General features: G+C 39.4%; 1 protein-coding gene across 2 annotated transcripts in view; it reads left to right on the forward strand.

The window, feature by feature from the left end:
* The window catches only part of SLC2A9 (solute carrier family 2 member 9), a 49,507-nt gene extending 29,095 nt beyond the window's left edge, over window positions 1-20,412 (forward strand). For both annotated transcript variants that reach the window (XM_088130423.1, XM_007432347.4), the window contains exons 6-12: window positions 978-1,110; window positions 1,751-1,938; window positions 6,157-6,267; window positions 8,318-8,419; window positions 9,890-9,965; window positions 10,883-11,010; window positions 16,709-20,412. In XM_088130423.1, the coding sequence (XP_087986549.1) occupies window positions 978-1,110; window positions 1,751-1,938; window positions 6,157-6,267; window positions 8,318-8,419; window positions 9,890-9,965; window positions 10,883-11,010; window positions 16,709-16,963 (993 nt within the window). In that variant the 3' untranslated portion in view covers window positions 16,964-20,412. The remainder of the gene's footprint in view (window positions 1-977; window positions 1,111-1,750; window positions 1,939-6,156; window positions 6,268-8,317; window positions 8,420-9,889; window positions 9,966-10,882; window positions 11,011-16,708) is intronic.
* Window positions 20,413-22,554: the final 2,142 nt, after the last annotated feature.

Consider the following 22,554-nt stretch of genomic DNA (forward strand, 5'->3'; position numbering starts at 1 on the left):
CTCTTCTGGATCATCCAAATGCTCTCTAGCAAACTTCAGACGGGCCCAGACATGTACTGGCTTAAGCAGGGGGACACGTCTGGCACTGCAGGATTTGAGTCCCTGGAGGCATAGTGTGTTACTGATGGTAGCCTTGGTTACTTTGGTCCCAGCTCTCTGCAGGTCATTCACTAGGTCCCCCATGTGGTTCTGGGATTTTTGCTCACCGTTCTTGTGATCATTTTGACCCCACGGGGTGAGATCTTGCATGGAGCCCCAGATCGAGGGAGATTATCAGTGGTCTTGTATGTCTTCCATTTTCTAATTATTGCTCCCACAGTTGATTTCTTCATACCAAGCTGCTTGCCTATTGCAGATTCAGTCTTCCCAGCCTGGTGCAGGTCTACAATTTTGTTTCTGGTGTCCTTCGACAGCTCTTTGGTCTTGGGCATAGTGGAGTTTGGAGTGTGACTGTTTGAGGTTGTGGACAGGTGTCTTTTATACTGATAACAAGGTCAAACAGGTGCCATTACTACAGGTAACAAGTGGAGGACAGAGGAGCCTCTTAAAGAAGTAGTTACAGGTCTGTGAGAGCCAGACATCTTGCTTGTTTGTAGGTGACCAAATACTTATTTTCCACCATGATTTGCAAATAAATTCTTTAAAAATCAGACAATGTGATTTTCTGGATTTCCCCCCCCATTTTGTCTCTCATAGTTGAGGTATACCTATGATGAAAATTACAGGCCTCTCTCATCTTTTTAAGTGGGAGAACTTGCACAATTGGTGGCTGACTAAATACTTTTTTGCCCCACTGTATGTGATGCTGGTGATATTCACAATTAAAAGTACTTCATTGTCAGGTTACATAATTGGCATGCTTCTGCCGGTAGAGCATCTGTTCTGTGACTGAACTGTGAATTTTGCCCATGTTTTTAGTATTGCATTTTTACATGAAGTGCAGCAACACCAATATTAACTTTATTGATTGATTACAGGAGTCCCTGTGGCCTTATCTGTTTATAATTATTATTGTCCCTTCAACTCTCCAAATTGGAGTCCTGCCTTTTCTTCCAGAAAGTCCTCGCTTCCTCTTACTTGAAAAATATGACACAAAAGCAGCAGAAAAAGGTATTGTAATGTTCATGTTTCATCTTGATTGATGTTCTTGTCCACCTGGTTTAAAAGCAAAGTTCGCAAGCGCAAATGCCAGTATCGCTGGGGGTGGCAGTTTTCTCTTTAATAGTGAGAATTCAGAACAATGAGGAGCACCACACTGATATTTGGCCTATGAGATGGTTCTCCAAATCTTTTAAGGTTAATAACAACAACAACAACAATATCATGCTCAAAAATTTGTCTTGGTCTGCATAAAGGAAAGGGAGGAGAATCTTTGCATTACAACCTTTTTGCATATTTTCTCTTGCTGGAGACAGCCATTTATCTTGTAATGTCTACAGTATGGTTAAAATGAATGAAATCCTTTGCCATGTAATGAAATAATATTCCATGATATAGTTGTTCTTCTATTGTTTATTTGTTTGATTGATTTCTGTCCCATCCTTCTGCCCAGAGGAAAAACAAACATGGAGTCAATACCATGACTCTTCTTTGCTATTTACTTGAGTAAACCCAAATATTACTGATGAAGCTGACATATTTTTTTGAAATGTCTATTTGTGATACCCTGAAAGAGAGAAATGTTTGGTGCAGATTAAGTATACAATTTGATGTGAATTTTGTATAAATTGTACGAACTGTGGGCTTGCAGCATTTCAGAAATTTCTTGGAAAATCTGATGTGTCACAAGAAATAGAAGAAGTTCTGGAAGAGAGTCAAGTGCAGAGAAACACTCAAGTAGCATCTGTATTTCAACTTTTGCGTGACAACACTAAGCAGTGGCAGATTCTTACTGTGGTTGTAACCATGGCTTGCTATCAACTTTGTGGCCTTAATGCTGTAAGTAATCATATAAACATATCTGTTGATTTAATTATTGTCTTTATAGCCCACCTTTCTTCTAGAATCTCAATAATTTAAAATGGTGCTCCCCTCAACAACAAAACCTGGGAGATCAGTTGGTCAAGAGATATGTGACCTTGCCCGTTCCCACTTTTACTCCCACTCTATAACCACTGCATCACACTGCATGAACACACAATTCCTCACTTATTTCTGCTTGCATTTTTTTCTCTCCCCCTCCCCCTCCTGAAAATACATCATCTGCAGCTCTGCAATTAAAAATATGCTTCTGAGTTCTGTTCTCCTCAAACTTAGCAATTAGACTTTTGTACCATGAATTGGCTAGTAGGACTGTGCATGTTTTAGACTCATGCAGAAACCTACAAAGAGACAGCAGCTGCTTTAAAGAGGTGCTGGGCTCATGCTTCTGTGAGTTCCAAAGCATTTTTTCCAAACTGTTTTGGAAGCATGCACAGTAGGCATTATGCCATACTTGGAGCAGAGCTAACTGTGGAGGGGCTGACCTGCATGAATAGTTCCCCTCCCCTCCCCTCCCCAGGGGTTGTGGCAAATGCAGTCCAGCCATCACAGTGGCCAAAGACAGGGATTGAGACAGGGATTGAAGACAGCTTAATTCTTACGCTAGAGTCCAGGAGCTGAGGGCTGCAGTGCAGAAGAACCTTACAACTTACCCCACTTTATCTTTTTTTCTCCTTGTGTGGTTGTTCAGCTAAATGAAGATAAGGATGACAGAGGTTTTCTCCACACCCCACAAAAAATGTCCTTTATCATGAAGAGAGCATTCACAGCTATTCTGGTCCTTCTCTCTGCCTTTTGGGTGAGAAAACATTAACCCATAGGCATTGGAAAATGGACCATAACAAAAACTCAAGCTGATCTCTCAGGGTGGATATTAAACTGGAAATAGTATTGTTTCTATTCACTTTGGTGCTTTTTAAAGCCAACCCATAATTCTTCTACACTGTCTTCAACATAACCAGATCCAAATGTTTTCAGCATTGTGATGTCCATAGGCTTGGCATTTGGAGCTTGCGGACAACTACTTCGGCTGATCATTGGTCAGTCCAGTAGCTGAACGGAAAGAATCAGAGCTCATTCTTTTGGTTCAAACTTGCTTAGAGCTTCTTATCAATTGGCAAGTAACCCTCCTTCCTCTCTTCATAAAAGAGAAGTGAGTTTCTAGCACCGCCTCTCCCACCCAACATAGAGGCCATGTGTTTTTAACAAACACTTGTTTGTGTATGTTTGTCTGGTGGTTTGCAAAATATTCCTCCAATGAAGCTGCAAGGGGGCAACTGCAAGTTAAAATTTATTTTTGGAACTTATTTGATACACTGAGAAGCCTCAAAAGCCTTCTGTTTACAAGGTGAGAGAAGCATGACAGCTGAGTTACAGTACAGTACTTTTCTCTAGCTGGGCTGCTAGTGAGGAGTAGGAGGGCTAGGAGTGTGGCAAGCAACTCCTCCAGAAGGAAAAGCACAGAATGAATTCACTGGATCTGGGTTTCATCCATATGTGCAGGAGAGAAGAAATGCAAGGAAGAACAGTGAGGAGCATGAGAGTTGAAATTTGTATTCCATCAGCACTAGTTTATTCATTCCACCCATCTCATTGTCATGACTCCCAGAGGTTAGCAACAGTTAAAAACACAACATAACAATAATATAACAAAAATATATAATCAGCAGCCCAGATAAACTGCAAACAATAAAACCAGATCATGGGCTGTATGTTCTGACCCCCAGGCACCATAGCCATGTCTTCATGGCCTTACAAAAGCCATAATCTTCATGGCCTTACAAAAGCCATAATCTAATCTCCATGTAAGAACTGCAGTATTCAGTTCCCAACGAAAGCAACTCTCATTGAAACCAATGCAGGTTCAAAGGAAAGTTCATTTATTGGAAAGTAGTGAACAGCTCTAGAAGCATAGCTGGAACTGAGTCCTGCGTACACCAAAACTTAGTTTTACCTCACTCCCATTTCACCCACCCTTCTGTCTTTGAATCTCTCTTGCGCATGTCGAAGATTCTCTCCAGTTCTCACGTTGCTATGACCTTGGGCATTCCTGAGAGCCAATAGTCCATCTGCGCCTAACGGTTAACCTTCCAACCTCCCCTCCCTTCCTCCCCTTCACTGTAATGGCAGAAATGAAGCAAGCAAACTGGCAGTGCAAGTGATTGATTGCGAGGATTCTGACACTCCAGAAGGATGTTCCAAAGGGTGGGTGCCAGAAAAGGCTCTCTCCCTGGGCCCTGCCAGATGATGTTTTCTAACAGAGAGGACCCAGAGCATGCCTGACTTGCTGGATCTGATGGGATGAGTAGGCACAATCAGGGAGAGGCGGTCCCTCAAATGATCTGGCCCCATGCTATGAAGGGCTTTACAGGTAACAACTGGCACCTTGAATTGGACCCAGAAGCACACTGGCACAATGGCCAGTCGAGCTTCCAGATGTCCTTCAAGGCATCCCCATGTAAAGCATGTTGCAGTAGTCCATTTAGGAGATGACTAAGGCATGAGTGACCATGAGCAGTATCTCCCAGTTCAGGAAGGGGTACAATTGGCACACAACACAAATTTGTACAAAAACCTCTCCTGGCCCCAGCTGCCACCTGTTCTTCAAACAGGAGGACCCAAAAATTACATGCCAGTTCTGTTTGGGGTAGTGCAACCCCATCCAGAACCAAAGATGGAAAAAAACCCTCAGAACTGTTTGAAGAAACATGCAATCAGTTCTCAACCAAGAGGTGGAGAAAATATACTAGGTGTGTTCAGACTAAGATTCATAGCTTCTATAACACATTATTTCTGCATTTACAGTGGTACCTCGGGATACGAACTTAATGCGTTCCGTGACTCTGGGCATATCCCGAGTTGGTCATAACCCGACGCAAATTTCCCCATAGGGTTCAATGTAAATCCGGTTAATCCGTTCCGCCCTCCGAATTTGGTCACACCCCGAAGCAAATTTTCCCATGAGGTTCAGTGTAATTACCGTTAATCCGTTCTGGCGTCCGCGGACCACGCGTCAGGAGCGGGAGAACGGCCGGGTGCGGCGCGGCGGGAGCACGGCCGCGGACCACGTGTCAGGGGCGGAAAAATGACCGTACCCCGAGGCGGAGTTCGCACATCGAGGTAAATTTTTGCAGCTGGAGCTGGTCATAACCCAAAAAGTTCGTTAGTAGAGGCGTTCGTATCCCAAGGTACCACTGTATAAAATCTCTTTATCAATAAGTTCCTTAAACCAGCTAATAGGCTGTGCAGAGATCCAGATTAAAAAGACAAAATGTGATTAAAAGTGTATGTTGGCATACATGTAGCTTCTGTTGAGAACACCTTAAAATAGCCATGTTTTGTTAGTTTATGTATTTGATTTCTGTCCTTCAGGAATTCAAAACAGCATAATGGTGTTCCCTCTTTCCCTTTTTCGCACAACAACAACCCTGTGTGGTAGATTGGGCTGAGAGAGCTTCTGTAGCTGACAGTGCATTTGAATCTGAGTCTCCTCCATTCTTCATGCTTGCTCTCAACCATTTATCCTGGGCTTGCAGATCTGCCATCAATTTGGTTTCAGGTGTTTGCAACAGATACTATGTAGTATGCACCTTGAATATCATGTTGTTTTTCAGATCTGTGACACAGCCCTAATCACTTACAGATGATTAGGTAGTGGAATAAAGCAAGAAACAATACGAGCAATTTTGCCAAACATGGCCTTTCAGGAACTTCCTAACTGGCTTCTGCCGATAATGTTATTCTTCAGAGAGGAACAAGGCACCAGGGAGTCAGCTTTAAAATGACTATTACAGTGCAGAGATCCCTGCAATTTACAGCAAGTAGATGTGATCTTTAGCACTACACAGGCATCCTCATTTTCTCATTAGATTTGTTAAATAATTTGTACTAGAAGTCAGGATTTTAACTAGTATCTTTCTGTATTAAACATTTGGCTATTTTTGAGGTGAATTATTGACAGCTTCACTGGCACTTAGAGGCCCACTTCAATGATTGTTGAGATCAGGGGTGGGGTGTGAACTGTGGCCCGGACTGAGATATAGGAGTTGTTCAATGGCATAATTCACATTCCCTATCCCGTCCATCATTAAATATATGTATGTAGGACTTAGAATTTGGTTAGGGCTGAATGACCTTTTTCAAACCCATTAACTGGAAGATGGCTTCTTGTTCCAGATTTGGTTCTACACAAATGACATTTTCAGGGGAGCTGGCTTAAGTCCTGAAATGATTCCATATGTTACCTTAAGCACAGGAGCTGTGGAGATTTTGGCTGCTGTTTTCTCAGTAAGTATGGGATGGTTGGATAATCCGTAGAAATGTATAATGAGTACACAATCCAGAATGAAATATTTTTCAGATTCCTTCCTATTCAGTTTTGAACTGGTAATAAGGAAATAAAAGGACTGAATCTTATAAAAACTTTGAACATTACTAGAAAATTCTGAATAAAATAGTGGGTCTAGAAAAATAATATGCTCTCAACATATAAAAGCCATCCTGTTTATGCATTAATGCTTTAATCAGCAGTAATAATAAATATGCATGACACTTTAGAGTGAATAACAGGCCTAGTTCCCCATCTCAAAGATTTTGCTTTTTTGAAAATCTAAGAGGAAAGCAGTCAATCAGGTAAGCAACTGTGATTATGGCTAATGTTTAATTACAAGCTTAGGTGGTGCTTCATCTTCCTTTTGAATAGACCAATATTTATCTAATTTTATGGAACCATAAGTGGCAGAAGGAAAAGTACTTCATAATACAGTAATGAAAAAAATAAGAAAATAGTTCGAAGTTACTAACAACAATTAGTTTATCTTTAATACATGTAGAGCTATTGTTAAGTATGTAAGAACTCTTGGCTTTAATTGAAGTGAAGCACATTTTAATTGTCTCTCATTGAAATAATTGGAATGGCTATTCTAGGAACACTGGAACTTAAGAAAACATGCCTAGGATTACACTTGAAACTTCAGCTAGATAAATCTGTTACCTGTACCATTTGAAGATTTCATGTTCAAACCTGCCATTCAACTATATTTTCCTTAAAGACAAACATAGGTGAAGATTTAGATGTTTTCTGTTACTGATTGGGAACTGCCTGAAAAAGCCATGTTTTACAAATGCTGAAGCCTTCGTTTTCTGCATTAAAGCTGTTGGGAGAAAGAAACATCCATGGTACTTCATATGAAGCTGCCATGTGTAGAATATCAAGAACGCTATATATTTCTTTGCATGTAGAGAGGTTGGTGCAGGCAGCTAAAGTCCTTAGCTCTCTGACTGAGGAATTCAATGAGACATCATTGGGATAGATCTACTTAGGTGATATATCTTACAAAATATGTGTATGTGTTGCTACATTGTTGCTACATTGTTATTCTAGTAATGTATTAATATACGTTGGAATAGGTGTTAATGTAGCTGAAGATGGAATGGGTTATTGGTTCAGGTCTCCTGCTGGCTGCAAACTCATTAGTTTTAGATTAAAAATTAGACCTGAATTAATTAAAAAATTAATCGAATTAGTTTTAGATCTAGTTTTAGCCAGCGCAAGCATGCAAACCAGCCAAGATCTAATTCAAATTTGTGATCTGATTCAATACATTTGAATCTGAGATTTGTTGGGTTGAATTCAAATCAACAAATCAGTTCTATTCACAAATTTGATTTATTTCAATAAAGCGTGAAAGTGTAAAAGTCCATTAAATTACTGAATAATATACCCAGTTAGATTTGACAGATCACATTGATTTAGGTTATTCAGTTATTCAGACTTGATTCAAAGAGATTTGATCAAATTGACTCTAAATCAAAGCTTTGCACAAACTTACCAGCTGTTCCTCCCTTCCTCCCCCCCCCCCCGCAGCATGCAAGTGTTGATGATGTGTTCTGCATTACAGAACAGTAGAAGTTTAACTAAGAAAAAGTAAACAAAGCCTTTGGAACTAGAACTGATCAGAAGCTCAAAGCAGATTCTAATTTTGAACCAGGTGCATAATGAACCTTCTAGCATTATGAGTTGGGTTCAGCTCAAGGAGGAATGTCCTGCACAATAAAAGGGCAGAGTAGGATGCTAATACTAATATGGAGGTAAGAACATAAAGTATCCTATAAAGTTAGAAGACTAAATTCAATACAGGCAGTTTATACGTTGGATTAAGAGCAGTTCAGTGTTCAAAGATCCATTATGTATGGGAATTGCCCTTGATTTGCCTAGCAAAAGGCACAGCGCTGTGATTTGAATGAGTTGCCTGCGGATGACCCTGCCCCAGTAGGGTCTTAGGGTGAATCTATCCACCAGTTCAGTGAGATAATTAACAACCTGTTTTTCAATCAGGGTTTAGTGATTGAACGAGTTGGACGCAGACCTCTTCTGACTGGAGGGTTTGGTTTGATGGCGTTCTTCTTCATCATACTGACTGTGTGTATGACTCTACAGGTGTGTACATGTTAATTGATTTGCTTTCTTTTAAATACGTTAAACATATGTTCTTTTTAATCATTCTTATATGCAACAAATTTAAGATATTTCATGTGCAACTTTGAAATAGAGTAATAGAAAATACTAATTTCCTTTTGTCAATTGTATTTAAGAAGCCACCTCAAATTTTACACTGAAAATGTTATTGTAGTTTGCAAAATTTGTAGTATAACAAATTGAGGTGTAACAATGAAGTATTTCACTTGATATCTATCTGTATTACATTTTTTTGCAATAGTACCTTCCCAGTTTTGCTTATACCAGACTGAAAAACATGGAAATGTTTCTGAACTGTTGTGATAAACCATGGTTCTAAATTATGTCTTCACCATTCCTAATTTCCAGTTTTAAATAAAATCTCCTTTCACAAAGGCTAAAGCCTCCTTCCCAGGATCACAGCAGTGGAGGCAGTGAAAGTCACTTTGAGGCACGTGTGTTCACTTCTGTTTTCCAGAGATCTGGATAGCTGTCTGTCTAAGAGCCTTTTGGCCTGGTGGTACAGATCTTGAACATCCATGTGAGGTGCTCTATTAGTGACTTGTGACCCTTCTGACTTAGGGTTATTGATTTTTTCATATTCTTATTTTATGACATTTAAGCATGAAGAGTGCTTCCCGTACGCTGCTCAGTCATGAGTAGAATAACAAAGAAGGAAAAAGGGGAAAAAGGCATCAGATAGTGTATATCTGCCTATAATAGAATAAAAACTTTGGCTCAGGAATCCATTCTTTATAACAAAGCAATCCAACAGTCTTAATTCACAATCTTGGCCCAATCTTTTGATGGGTGTCCTGCACAGGACATAAGCAAAGGATGACCAGAGAACCAAAGGATTAGAGGCAAGAGTGGGCTGGGGGCTGGGTGGTCAGGGACTGGATTAGGTATAGCCTTGGCTGATTCAGACAGCCACCCTCTCAGGCTTAGCAGCCTGGCAGGAGAGAGCTTGGGCTGACGCTGGACCAGAGAGCCATCCCACTAGTGCAGACACAGAGCAAGGTCTTGTCCTCTCCCCTTGGATGTCTTCCACGGATAAATTAGTCTCAGCCTGTACAGTGTTTCTGTTACTGTTCCCTTAAGCTCAGTAATAGAGCTGTGGTTTATTTGCTAGCTGTGATATATTAATTATTACTCTAAGCAAGTATTAGATGGCATACAGACTTCAAAAGCCAGGATATCAGCAAATTGGACTTTGTATCTCTCTGCAAACGTTGCTGTCACTGTCTGCAAGAAGTCTGGAGATGTCTTTGTATTTGATTTGTGACGATTAATGTCATCACTGCCCAATAGCCAAAGCTCTGTGGGTGGTTTAAAATGAAATAGAACAAAGAAGTACAGTTTGAATAAAAAAAAACATACAATAAAATGCAAAATAAGCACACCATATAAATTAGATTTACATATTTTTTAATGTTACTGTATATTTTTCAGGATCAAGCAATCTGGCTTCGATATCTCAGTATAGTTTGCATTCTTGCAATAATCGCCTCATTTTGCATCGGACCAGGTAATGATCCTCTTGCTAATTCACATATATGGATCAGTGAATAATTTGCATCATAACAATTGTAGTAATTAGAGTGACATTGTGAAGCAATAAACTTTGGTGGCTTCGTATGCTGTTTGAAGATTTTGGTATTTACAGATTTATTACAGGGCCTACTTATGCAGCTTTTATTGTTCTACTGTAAATGTAAACAAACATACAATAGTACATTATGCTTGTTTAAAGGTTAAAAAGCCATTATCGAAGAGAGCACTGCTTTTATCTTCCAAGTCCTGCTATTTTTCCTCCAGCAAAAGTAATGGATGCCCAGAAAATCCCTACAACCTTCTGCGCTTCTCCTCAGAAATGAACAGAATGCTTCTCTGTTTTTCACATCCAGAGACAAAGTGCCCAACTGGGAAAAGGGGTCACTGCAGCTGTAATGCACAGAGGCTGCCCAGTGGCCCTTGCTGTTCTGCTGGGGACCCTAGTGGCTGCTAAGCTGCTTCTGAGACCCACCAGGAAGGGAAATGTTGCTGGCAGAAGGCTGCAGCCTCACACAGACTTTTTGGAATCTGAGTCAATGTATGATCTTGCCCAAGGAAAGGGTGGTATTGGGTACAAAGTGCCCCTGGATGATGGAGAGAGGGATACTTAAATACTGAATACAAAACATACTGATACAAAGAACAACATCTAGTATAGCTATCAGAACATGGACACATTCTTTGATTGCTTTACAATATTAGCGGGCGAGCTACTGCTGGAATTGGGTGGCTTTGTGAGTTGCTTGAAACCAACAAGGGAAGAGGAGACCCCTGCAAGGGGTTGTGGAAGGCCTCAGGGCAGCCCGCTTCTGAGTGTGCTTCAGCAATAGGTTTCAAGCCTCTGTTTTTCTTATTAGGAATAGCAAGCCAATCTTTGTCTCTTCCTTGCAGGTGGGATCCCATTTGTCCTCACTGCAGAGATCTTCCCACAGTCTCAAAGGCCAGCAGCATTTATGATTGCTGGTATAACCAACTGGCTCTGCAACTTTGTAGTTGGGCTCCTTTTCCCTTTCATTCAGGTATGGGCTCTGAATTACAGAAGGCACCAGAAAATTTTAAAAAGGGCAAAATAAGATTTGTGGTGGAATGCATACGAACCTCTCTTGATCTATTTAAAGTGTCTTTTTTCAGTTTTTTAAAACATCTGATTGTTTTAAAAAACTGAAAATCAAACTTGGTATGGAGACATAAACCAGAGAGAAATAACAGAAGATAAAATTTTGAATTACAGACATTCCAGTATTTATGACCTTCATGTGCCCAAAACACAATTTTTGCTTTTGTTAGTTAAGATAACATAAAACATATGCACTTGATGCTGTTTCCTTTCAGTATAAGCGATATTATGCAAACTACGGATTTTTTCTCCAGGATAAATGGGGGAAGAGGGTCTGGGGTTAATGTAAAAATGCTGCTCTGGGGAGGGGAAAGGGGCAACTGATAGGCCTGCCCTCAAATCTGACCATCATTGCTTGCCCCTTTTTCTTTCTCAGCATTGCTTTCCAATCTTATTTTTCTAAAATATAATCTTAAAAAAAAAAGTTTAAATCTATATTATCCTTCCCATTGCATTTTGATTATTATTACTAGTTCTGAACATTATCCTATTTTTTGGTCCCTTGACTTTCTGGTTTTAATTCATTATTTGTATATATAATTGTAGTAGCAGGGCTGAGCCTGTCAGATGAAAGGTTGGAGACCTTAACCCTTCTCTGTTGCCAGTCCTCTGGGGCTGTCTACCTAGTTCCACCTCCTACCTTGATATTGTAGACTAGTAGTTCTTATTGCCATAACCTACCTTCCATGAAGAGTGCCTTTACCTAGCATCTTCCTGCTTAACCCTGGCTTGTGAGTTAGAGATCTTCCATCCTATGTGTCTTACTACCAAGTAAAAGGGGAGAAAACAATAATAAATTTCATAGTACCACCTCTTGGCCCTATAGGGTTGAAGTATGTGGCTAGGGAAATTAGTCCCTCCTGGAGATAGGACCAATTTCATAAGATAGAAATAGAATAAAATGCAATTTTAAAATGTTTAATTTTTTTTATTTTAAAAAGAGGATTTAAAAATTATTTTTAACTTTAAGTCATTATGTGCAAAACAGTTAGTGGTGGAGGACAGAAAAATATAAATATAGAGCAACTTAAAACAAAAACAATCTCTTAGAAGAATTAATTGAAAAATATACAGGAATATACAAGATTCTGAGCAGGTACAGAGCATGTTGTATTTGTTCCTGTTTTGAGGTAACTTGATGTGAAGAAGTGCCAATTTGCCTAAAACACACACAGACTGAACCTCCAAAACTTCCAAAAAGTGAGAGCCCACAAGCTCCATAGGTAGCTTGTAACAGGTCTTACCCTTGGGAAGCTTTTCCTTACATTTGAATAAAGCTTCGGTAACAGCAACTTGTACCCATTATTTCTCACCCTAGTTTCTGTGATGATGGAAAATAGTTCTGATCAACCTTCCTGTGGCACCCTTTTATGTATCTGAACACTGATAGTCTCCCCTCAGTCTTCTTTCATCTAGGGTGAATAGCCCGTTTTTAAAAACTTTATAAATTTATTTATTTTATAAAGGCTGCCCAACTCATAGCAAATCTGGGTGGTGTACAAGATGAAAACAATCTGATACAGAATTCCTCATAAGGACATGTCATCTAGTCTCTTCATCATCTTTGCTATCCTCTTCTGAAGCTGTTATAACCTATCAGTGTCATTATGGAAATGTGCCCAGAATCATATACAGAACTCCGGGTCTCATGAATGCAGGGGAGAGGGAGGGCTTCATATGTCTTTGATACAATGCTTCTTCTGCAGCAGCCCAGAATTGTGTTAGCATGGTTTAAACGTTAACGGTAGGCATTGCTGACTTCACATAGGCCCCAGATGACAGCCAGAATTAGGGTGGCTATTGATGAGGTTGAATTTGTGAGCATCTGCTGCATTATTGATGAATATAAACTCATTGTGAAAAGCATTTTGGATCTGAGTAAGAATGTTGCCTACTTCCATGCCATCTGGGCTTGAATATATGCCAGAAGATCACAAGACAAGAGGTTGACAGGAACTTTTAAAACTTGGGACCCTTATGCTATAATTTTGGCTATCGCACACAAGCTTGGAGTGAAGACAGTGCAGAGGCCAAAGGTATGGGAGCACTGAACAGGATTGATGTAGTTCTCTCTCTGACAGCAACAGGAGGTTGGGCTGGTGAGCCAGATCTTTGGGGGACTGCTTGGGCACAGAGTCAGCAACCTAATATTGCATACATCTTCATGATAGTATTTCCCTGAAACAATGAAGCTGAAATTAATCAACTCAGTGTATTTTATCAGCTCAACCAATGTTGTTAGTTTATAGTCCAGAACACTGGTTAATTTAATACATTAAATTACACAAATAAGTGCATCATGCAAACATAGTCATATTTTTACCATAAACTGAAGATTTTTAATTCTTGAATTGGCACGGTTTTGTTTTTAAAAATAAAGTTATTGATATAACAAAGCAATGGAAATAAGATTGGACACTTTAAAATGGACCTGCTGGCAATTCTATATGCACCTGGGAAAGAACCCTTCTAGTTTCTACCAAGGTAGGCAGACATTCCACTAGAAGAGCTTCCCCAATCAATGTGAGTTGAGATTCATCTTTTGCTCCTTTGCCCTGCAGATGCAGAAGAGCACAATGACCAATTTAGTTGCATAGTACACTCCCACAGATTGTTACCCACTCCATATTTGTTATCCTTACTTAGATATTCCTTCTATCAGAACTTGCATTCTAAGAGCACCACCAAATACACTTCCTCTAAGGGAACTATCTGGGAGGACAAACAAGAAAAATTAATAGGAGAAAGTGGCTTGGGGAAATGGACTACATATCTGCCTATCCAATTACCTATTCTTACTGGCACAGTGGGGAACATTGGGCATGTTGGCCATACTTACCAGAACAGCAGCACTGTTCTGTGCTGTTCTCTTTTGTGCACTTCCTTTGACCAGTTCCCTATCCTGCAAGAGAGAAGATCCACCTCCCCTGTCTGTTATTTCTCTTCCCCCTCATATGGCTTACCAGGCAGAATGACTGGGATAGGAGTCTTCTTTGGTTTGTATATGTCTGTATACAAGAGAAGAAGGAAGGGAAATAACTGTTTATTGTCCGATCACCTTTCCTCACCAGTGGGTTGTTTTTCTCTCCAAATAAAAGTAATATGTGTTAAATTTTAATGGTATCTAAAATATTTTGAATTTGAAATGTTTCAGGCTCCAAACACCTCATTTCTGAGTTTGAATTAGCCTGTTCCAACTTTACCTGAAGTGTTCTAGCTATTCAGGAAGTATTCCAATTTGTGTTTATTTCAAAGCAGGCTCATAATGAGTTTGGAACACTACCAAACTGGTTATACTGATGTTAGAAGACTTCCAGCAACTTTGGAACAATCCATTTCAAACTGAATACACTTTTACTGACCATCTGGATCCTTTCCAGTCTGGCAGAGAGGTGGCCTTAGTTGCCCTGATGAATGAGGGCAGCATGACCTGGTTGATATTTTAGATCCTTTAATGGATTGTCCATCTCTCCACCCATGTTAAAAGGGTGTCGGTTGGTTTTCTGAGCCCAGTCCAAGGTGCTTTGGTGTCAAAAGCCTTTAGGGTGAAGCAGGAAGAAATCTCCTCCTAAGAGTTTCAGATGGAAAAGAGTTAAAGAAAAACCTATGGTTGATCTGTCTAGCACACCCAAACTGTTGAATTAGATAGTGGGGAGAGACAATCAGAATCTGGGAAAATACAGGTTTCTCAATTGGGTTTCCCTGTCAGGTGAGGGGGGCAGCTTCTTCATCATCATCACCACCACCACCACCACCACCACCACCTTTCATGTGAGGAACAGGGGCATCTATTTCAGGCTGGCTCAAAACCAAGTAAGCAGAGCTCCAAACCAGAGGAATAATATTGCAATCTGGGGACTAGTGGAAGTTAGATATAATTAGGATTTTGATTTTTTCCCCCATAAAAAATTATTTGAACCATGACTTCATTATACTTTGTTCTATGTGTGATTTATTATTTGTAAGATTTCTACATCCTTGATGTGCAATTAATAGAGTACATTGTCAATATATTAAAATACATAATAAATACAATAATGAACAGTAAAAAGCAAATGATAGTTTCCAGAAATTTCCTGCTGCTATATTGCATTCGGACCAAAATCAGTTTCCAAAGGTGTTCTGGAAAATCCATATCTTAACAAGTTTCTGGAATGCTGTGAGAGGGGAGGGGAGCCCCTGCAGAGAAGGCCTGTCTCCCCACTCCCTCTTCCAAATTGCCTGCCCTATGTCGGTGGGGACCTTCAACAGGGGGTCAGAATCTAACTCTTTTGTCTTTTTCCAGCCGTCTATTCAACTTTTCCTTTTTATTCTTTTATTTTCGGTTACAGTCTACTCATGGGGGATTTATGTAGCTTATTTTGGGTATTAATTAGTATTAACCAGTTAACTCCCTCTGCTTGATGCCCTTGCCAATTACAAAAAGGAAGAGGACTGATTAATGGGGGGTGGGAGCAGGGACAGAGCTCATTTGTTTCAGAGGATGTTCAGAATATCAAGTTAAGATTTCAGGTGATGGTTCTAAAATGATTGTCTCACTTAACTGGGAAAAAATTAAAATGTTACCTATGTAGATGTTGGCATATGAAAATAATAATAAAATTGCTAGGTGGGCAGAGAAAAGCTCAGATAGAAGTATTTTATGGCTAGAAATAACATGTCTAAAATTAACAGCAGTATCAATTTTATGAAGCCAGTTTGGTGTCATGGTGAAGGTGCTGCCCAGAAACAGGAGATGGTGAGTTTGAGTCCCACATGAGGCATCAAAGTCGGCTGGGTGACTTTGGGCCAGTCTCTCTCTCTCTCAGCCCAACCCACCTCACAGGGCTGTTGTTGTGGGGAAAAGAGGAGGAGGAGGAAGGAGAATTAGGTATGTTCACCGCCTTGAGTTGACCAAATTTTTTTTAAAAGGGGATGAGGGATGATGATGATGATAGATTTTCTGCCTATTCATTTAAGGATAGCTCCCCCCCCCGCCTCCCAGTGTTTGTAGGAGCAATCCTAGATTTTGGGAGAACATTTTTATACACTGGAGATTTTAAAATGACAATCACCTAAAACTACATTTGAAATTTACACTCTCTTTTACTATTGCCAAATAATTATAAAGGTGAGTCACACTTACATAAAACCTGTAAGTAACATAAAAGGAAAATGGTGCTTTGGTTACTTGTAAATATAAATAGACATTTGAATAGAAATAAAGCTTTAGTTTGCCTTTTTTATGGCATGTATGAAATAGCAGTTAGAGACTTCCCTTTTATGTATAAAACTTATCTCTGGTTCAGTAATTTACTATGTAATTGAATAGCACGTTTTAACAGAATATGATGTGAACTAGTGGGTAAGGAATGCAGATAGTCCAAAATAGCTCTAGCTGGATGATTTTCTACAGGTTTTGTTGTTTGTAACCCAGAGTTAAAAATGCAGCGCTCAGCTTCAAAGCGTGTTATGAAATGCTGGCCTCGGGAGGCGTCTCCTTGGTTAAAGGAAGGCGTTCTTGGCCTGATACTCGCCCATTCTTAGACCGAGACTGGCTTGGCACCTGCAGTACAGATCATGATAATCACTCCAGGTTTTGTTTTGCTTTGTGTTTTCAGAAAGGCTTGCAGACATACTGCTTCCTGGTTTTTGCTGCCATCTGTCTTGCTGGAGCTGCTTTCCTTTTTTTTGTTCTACCTGAAACAAAAAAGAAAACACTTGCTGAAATCAACCAGGCTTTTGCCAAGAAGAAGATGCCTCCAGAAATCCAGGAAATGGGTCATTTTGACCCCAAGGGAAAATCAAGTGAAGAACAAGAACCCAACTTTTTTCATATGCTGGAAAATGGAAAAAACAAAAGTGAAATGGCCTAAATTCCATTTTTACATGGTATATTTTGTGCATTTTAACCAAGATATTTATTAACTTCATTGTGGTTGGAGAGAAAATTGTTGTAACTAGAGTTGATACATAGTCAAAAAATGAGGAGCTGGATTATTTGAGCAAGGTCATTGATTCATCTAACTATGCAAATTCAAATCTGAGCACTGATTGAGACATGAAGTGTCATGTTAAGCAGCTAGCATTTCCAATGGACCTTCCTTGATTAATTAGATAGGAGTGCAATGACTTTTACTCTTAAAATACCACGAGTTTGTCTTCATGGCAGCCATTTCTCTTAGTGCAGGGTTCGCTTCCTCAGGCAAAGGGCTTGTCAGTTCTGAAGTAAACAGCTTCTCAGCCAGGTTTCCAAAGTGCCCTCTAAACGTCATAAAATTGGAGGTGATGCTCTATCAAAGGTTGGATTTGAGGAAGACTCCAAATTATCTTCTCTATGCAAAACAGTCACTGAAGAGCATTTCTATCCTGGAAAAGTTAATTTAATTATGTGGTGATGCTGCACAGTCTCTTCAACAGTAGTTTGCTTTCATGGGATTTTAGCAGTTTTTTCATGGAAGAACAATTAGTCCCATACAGATTCAACTCTTAGATTCTTACAGCAATTCTATCTGTGAGGTCTGAATCTCAGGTCTTAACTATCTTTTGCTCTGCCACAATTAAATATAATCAGGGCCTTAGTGTCTTTGTGTGGTATTTTTATTTTACATCTCTGAGTGGCAACTACCTTGTAAATAAAATTCAGTGAAACTTTATTTGAACATTGCAGCTAGAGCAACATCACCTAGTGCATATCTTTACCCCAAGCCAATGGTGTAAAAATGTCTTGCTCTGTGGTTCATCTTTATCAGTTTATAGATATAGTTTAATATATTTCTATGATAAAAGTCACAAGATGTAACCAAGTTGATGTTCAAGAATAGTGGTACCATATTTCAGCACTTTGCTCATTAGCTCATTAGCAAACTGGAATGCAAATTTTGTTCCCTGCCTTAAATGCCATTGCCCCTCCCTAATATTTATTTATCTTTAAATAGTGCATGTTTATTTTATTAGTTTTAGAGGTCACCCAACTCTCAGACAACTCTGGGCAGCTCACATTTTAATAGTGAGAAACAGTAAAAAGAGAAAAAGATCATGACTGGAAAAAAATAAACTCAACGTAAGAGAGAGTAATGGTTCTTTTGCATCAGATTTGCATCATATTTTTATAACTTATTCTTGGGGAACAAAAAAAATATAGAAGAATGGTTTTGGAAACTAGTGACTGGAGTTGCAATTACGTACCTTTTCTATTTTCCATCTGTTCCAAATGTGTCATTGCTGTTTGTCCACATGTAAATCATGGGACATTTATTTAGAAGTAGGGGAAGTTGTATGACTGGGTTTTGATCTTGAGTAGGAATGGGGATCATTAAAGCTGATTTAATTTAAAGCTATTGTAAGAATTATTGTATTCTTATTGTAAGAAATTGCATTGCAACCCTAACCCTAATGAGGCCTTGATTAAAACACGTTTTAATTGCATTGCATTAAATTGCATTTAATTGCATTGCAACCCTAACCCTAATGAGGCCTTGATTAAAACACATATGTTGCCATTTTTTCAGCTTCACAAAGGCACTGAGAGAAACAGAGGTCACTTTCAAGTTCCATCTTCACATTCACACACGTGCACACAAACTGCAAGGAAGTTTTGGGAAAGTTTTGGCTCCCAGAACATCCTCCTTGTGAACCTGCTGTAAAACAAACAAACAAACAAACCTGGGGGACTGGCAATCACCCCAGTATTAACTCGAGAGCATGGTAAGAGGAGGTCTCTTAAAAACATTGTAAAAAAGTCTCCTTTCCCCCCCCCCTTCCACTCTCTCTACAAGTTGAGAACAACACCACACATTGACAGGAATTTTGTAGAGTTCCACCAGGCAGTATTTTGATCCAAGTTCTCATTTAACATTTGTTCTTTGGTCAGCAGAAAGAGGCTGTACTTAGAAGAGATGGATGAACAAAAAACATGGCTTCTTGTTTCTGAATATCTGTTTTGCACAAGGGGAGAATGATAATCTCTGTTAGAGCCATAGCCTTCAGCCTTTTCAGGTCTTTAAACATTTTAACCCAGACATGCATTTGGGAACTACTATTACTCCTACTGCTCTTCCTCCTCTTCCACTTCTGTAATGATGGTGGTGCTGTGGAGATTCATTTTAGAGTAGGCTGCAACTCAGTACTGAATTCTCAAATCATCTTAGAAGGTATCTACTGTCTTCAAATTCAAGCAGAGTACATTGATTCAGTGTTGGGATATAAGAGACTTATGAAGTTCACAATATCCTGGTTCGCATATAACTACAATCCATAATGTGGTTGTGTCAAATCTGCCCCAAGAGAATCTGGGTTTATTTTTGTAAGAAACAAACAGAGTTTGAAACTACAGATTGTGGCTTATGATTGCTGGTTTGTTTTAGCCATGGCTGCTTATATCAAATCCAGACTCCTAATTTACTCCTGGATTTTTTAATCCTACAAAACATAGTAGGAAAAAATTGAGAAAATTTAGGAATTGAACAAACAACTTATGATTACTCTATGGCTGGGTAGGACTTACTAGCTCTTTATTTTCAACAAATCATGGTTGAAGCACATCCTGTCTGAGCATCTGTGTAAATGTGATCATCTGGTATTCCTATGGAATTCGTGACCTATATATAACTTTACTATTGCCATTCTCCTGCTGCTATATTTTCCTACAAAGGGAATGGTATTTAACAGTGCACCATGGATATTCTTATTAACTGTGATTAAAGGACCAATGAATGTTTGGGTTTTTTTAGATTATGTTTTAGCAAATTCTAATTTTATGCTAAAATTCATACCAGGGATCAGCAAACTTTTGGACTAGTGGGCATTTGGAATGTTGTCAGTGAGTGATGGACTTTCTCACAAGATGACAATCAGAGATGGGTCAGCTTGTTATGCCTGGCACGGGGAATCACAATATTGTCATTTACCAGAAAGGAAGTTGGTGAGGTTGCTCCCCATCTCTTCCTCTACCACCTTGTCTTTTTTCTTCCTTGTTCCTGGATGCAACCACTGGGCTGCAACCATCTTCCACTTCTTTTTGTAAAATGCCAGTAGGATTAATGTGGGGCCAAGGCATTCTTATGAATAAAATTGTCATTTTAAAAAAGTTTCAATGTAAAAGAGATCTTTAAAAAAGAATGTGGGGCAGGTGGGACTCTAGAATAACCTCAGTCTAATTTTATTTGTTCAGTTATTTCTAGGCTACTTATGAGCCAGCTAAAATAGTAGCTCTTATGCATAATTACTGTATGATGGGATCAGTGGTTGTGAATGTCAATATGAATGTAGTCCGGAACTGAATAAAGTATAACTCCTTTGCTTACAAGTTATTTTCTTTTTCTTTCATTCATGGTTCACAGAATGCCTGAGGATGTTAAACTTCAGGATTTAAGCTAAAAATGTTAATTTACAGAAATAGCTTCTCATGAGACTCTTGGAAAGTGTTCCATCCCTCTCATTATTACTGCAAGCAGTACCAATCAGTATTTGAGGTTTCACAAGAGCAGGCAAATGAGAGGTAGTATGGCATTCGTCAAGAATGAATTTACTTGTACTGTATAGAGGTCCATGGGAGTGATGATAGCAGAAGTGTCAAAAGCATCTGAATTAAGATAAAGGGTAAGCTAAGAGAAGGCATACCTTGTTAGCAATCAAAAGAGATAATGAAGTTTTATTAAAACAGATAAGTAAAGCCTTAAAAAGTCATGAAGTAGTTGTGATGGGGGATTTCAGCTACCCAGATATCTGTTGGAAGACTAATTCTGCCAAACACAAGATGTCAGATAAATTCTTGAATTGTGTTAGTGATATTTTTTCTTTCTTTCAGAAGTTTAAGGTTGGCACTAGGGGGTCTACTCCTAGGATTTGGTCCTTACTATGGGGAAGAATTGTTTGAGGATTTTAAAGTGATGGGAACTTTGAGTGTAAGTAACAGCACCTTCTTTGATTTTAACAAGAAGCTTGATAACTACCACCCCCAACCATTAATTTTTTAAAAGCTGGTTTTAATAGACTTAAGAGAAATACAGATAGTCCTCGTTTAGCAGCCACAATTGGGACTGGCAACTTGGTCATTAAGTGAGGTGGTCACTAAGTGAAACCACGACTGTGCTGATGTTCTTACTTCAGCTTTCCTTTGTTTTACAGACCTGCAAAGGTCGTAAATGTGAGGGATGATTGCAAAGTTACTTTTTCATCACTGCTGTAACTGCAAATGGTCACTAAATGAGACAGTCACTAAATGCCATGGGAAGAAAATCTTGAGGTAAAGGTGATGTAACTAGCTAAGATTCCTTGGAAAGGAAATGAAGGATAGTGCAGGCTCAAACAATATCAGGAAGAAAACTAGGAGACATCTAAAATAATAGAATTGATTGAATAAGCAACTTGTGAAGGTGAGACTAAAGAATAATGCTTATTGGAAATGGAAGAAAGGGCTAACGACCAAGGAATTCTATAAAGTTTCAGCTCAGAAATTAGGTCAGGAAGGCAAAGGCAGAAAACGAGCAAAGTCTAGCAAGAGTAGGCAGTGGACTCACTGCTTACTCCAGTTGGAGAAATCTTAACAGATGATTGAGAAAAAGCACAGGAACTGAACTCTTATTTTGCCTTTCTATATCTAAAGTCATTTGAATAGCATAGATTGGGAACAAACCCAATAGGTTACTGCAGGTCAGTAAGGATGTAGCAAAGGATCTTCTGGCTAATTTCAGGGCCTTCAAGTCCCCAAGCCGGATCAGATACACTGGCCCCACAGCTGTCAGGAGTTTGGTCTTGGGAGTCTTGGAGACCTGGGGAGGTGCCAGAGGACTGAAGAGCAAAGTAACATTTCTCTTCAAGAAACAAAAGAAAAAAACAACTCCAGTAATTATTGGCCAATAAGCCTGCTATCAATCCCTGGAAAGATTTAGAGCAGATAATAAAAGGCCATTTGCAAGCTTCTTGCAGACCATGTACAATTATGGCTTTTAAAGTGAGATAAACATTATTTCGCCAGGTTCCATATTCACCTTGAAAAACTGTTAAAGTGTGGAGGGCATACTGGCACCAGCTGCAAGAAGAAATCATATCTGGTTTGTGCTGGTCCTCTGGAGATGATTGTGGCTCAGTCTTGTCCAGTAATCCAGAATGAGTTCAATTTGGTTACTTCTGAGGAAGTGGATAGGGTCTTTGGGTTGTTGAGTTCTGTTACCTGTGTGTTAGATCCATGTCCCTCCTGGTTAGTAAAGGCCTCCTAGGAGATAACGTAACTTTTGGGAAGAGATTATTGAGAAAGTATAACCCTACAGCTTCAAAGGGCTCTGGAGGAATTGGATTATCTGGACCTGTTATATCAGGTTTCAGGCTGGGATATAGAACCAAAAGCAATTGTGCTTGTGGCTGACCACTGGTGGCCTCAGGTTGGGGTTGGTGTATCTCTCAGAGGTTTTGATGCCACTTTCTGGGATGGCTGAAGGGCTTTCTCCAGGGTTCTCTGAAGCTGCAG

The sequence above is a fragment of the Python bivittatus genome, unplaced genomic scaffold, assembly GCF_059951505.1.
Source record: "Python bivittatus isolate LINGU-HERP-01145 unplaced genomic scaffold, Pbiv_v1 ctg000070_np1212, whole genome shotgun sequence".
NCBI classification, from domain to species: domain Eukaryota; kingdom Metazoa; phylum Chordata; class Lepidosauria; order Squamata; family Pythonidae; genus Python; species Python bivittatus.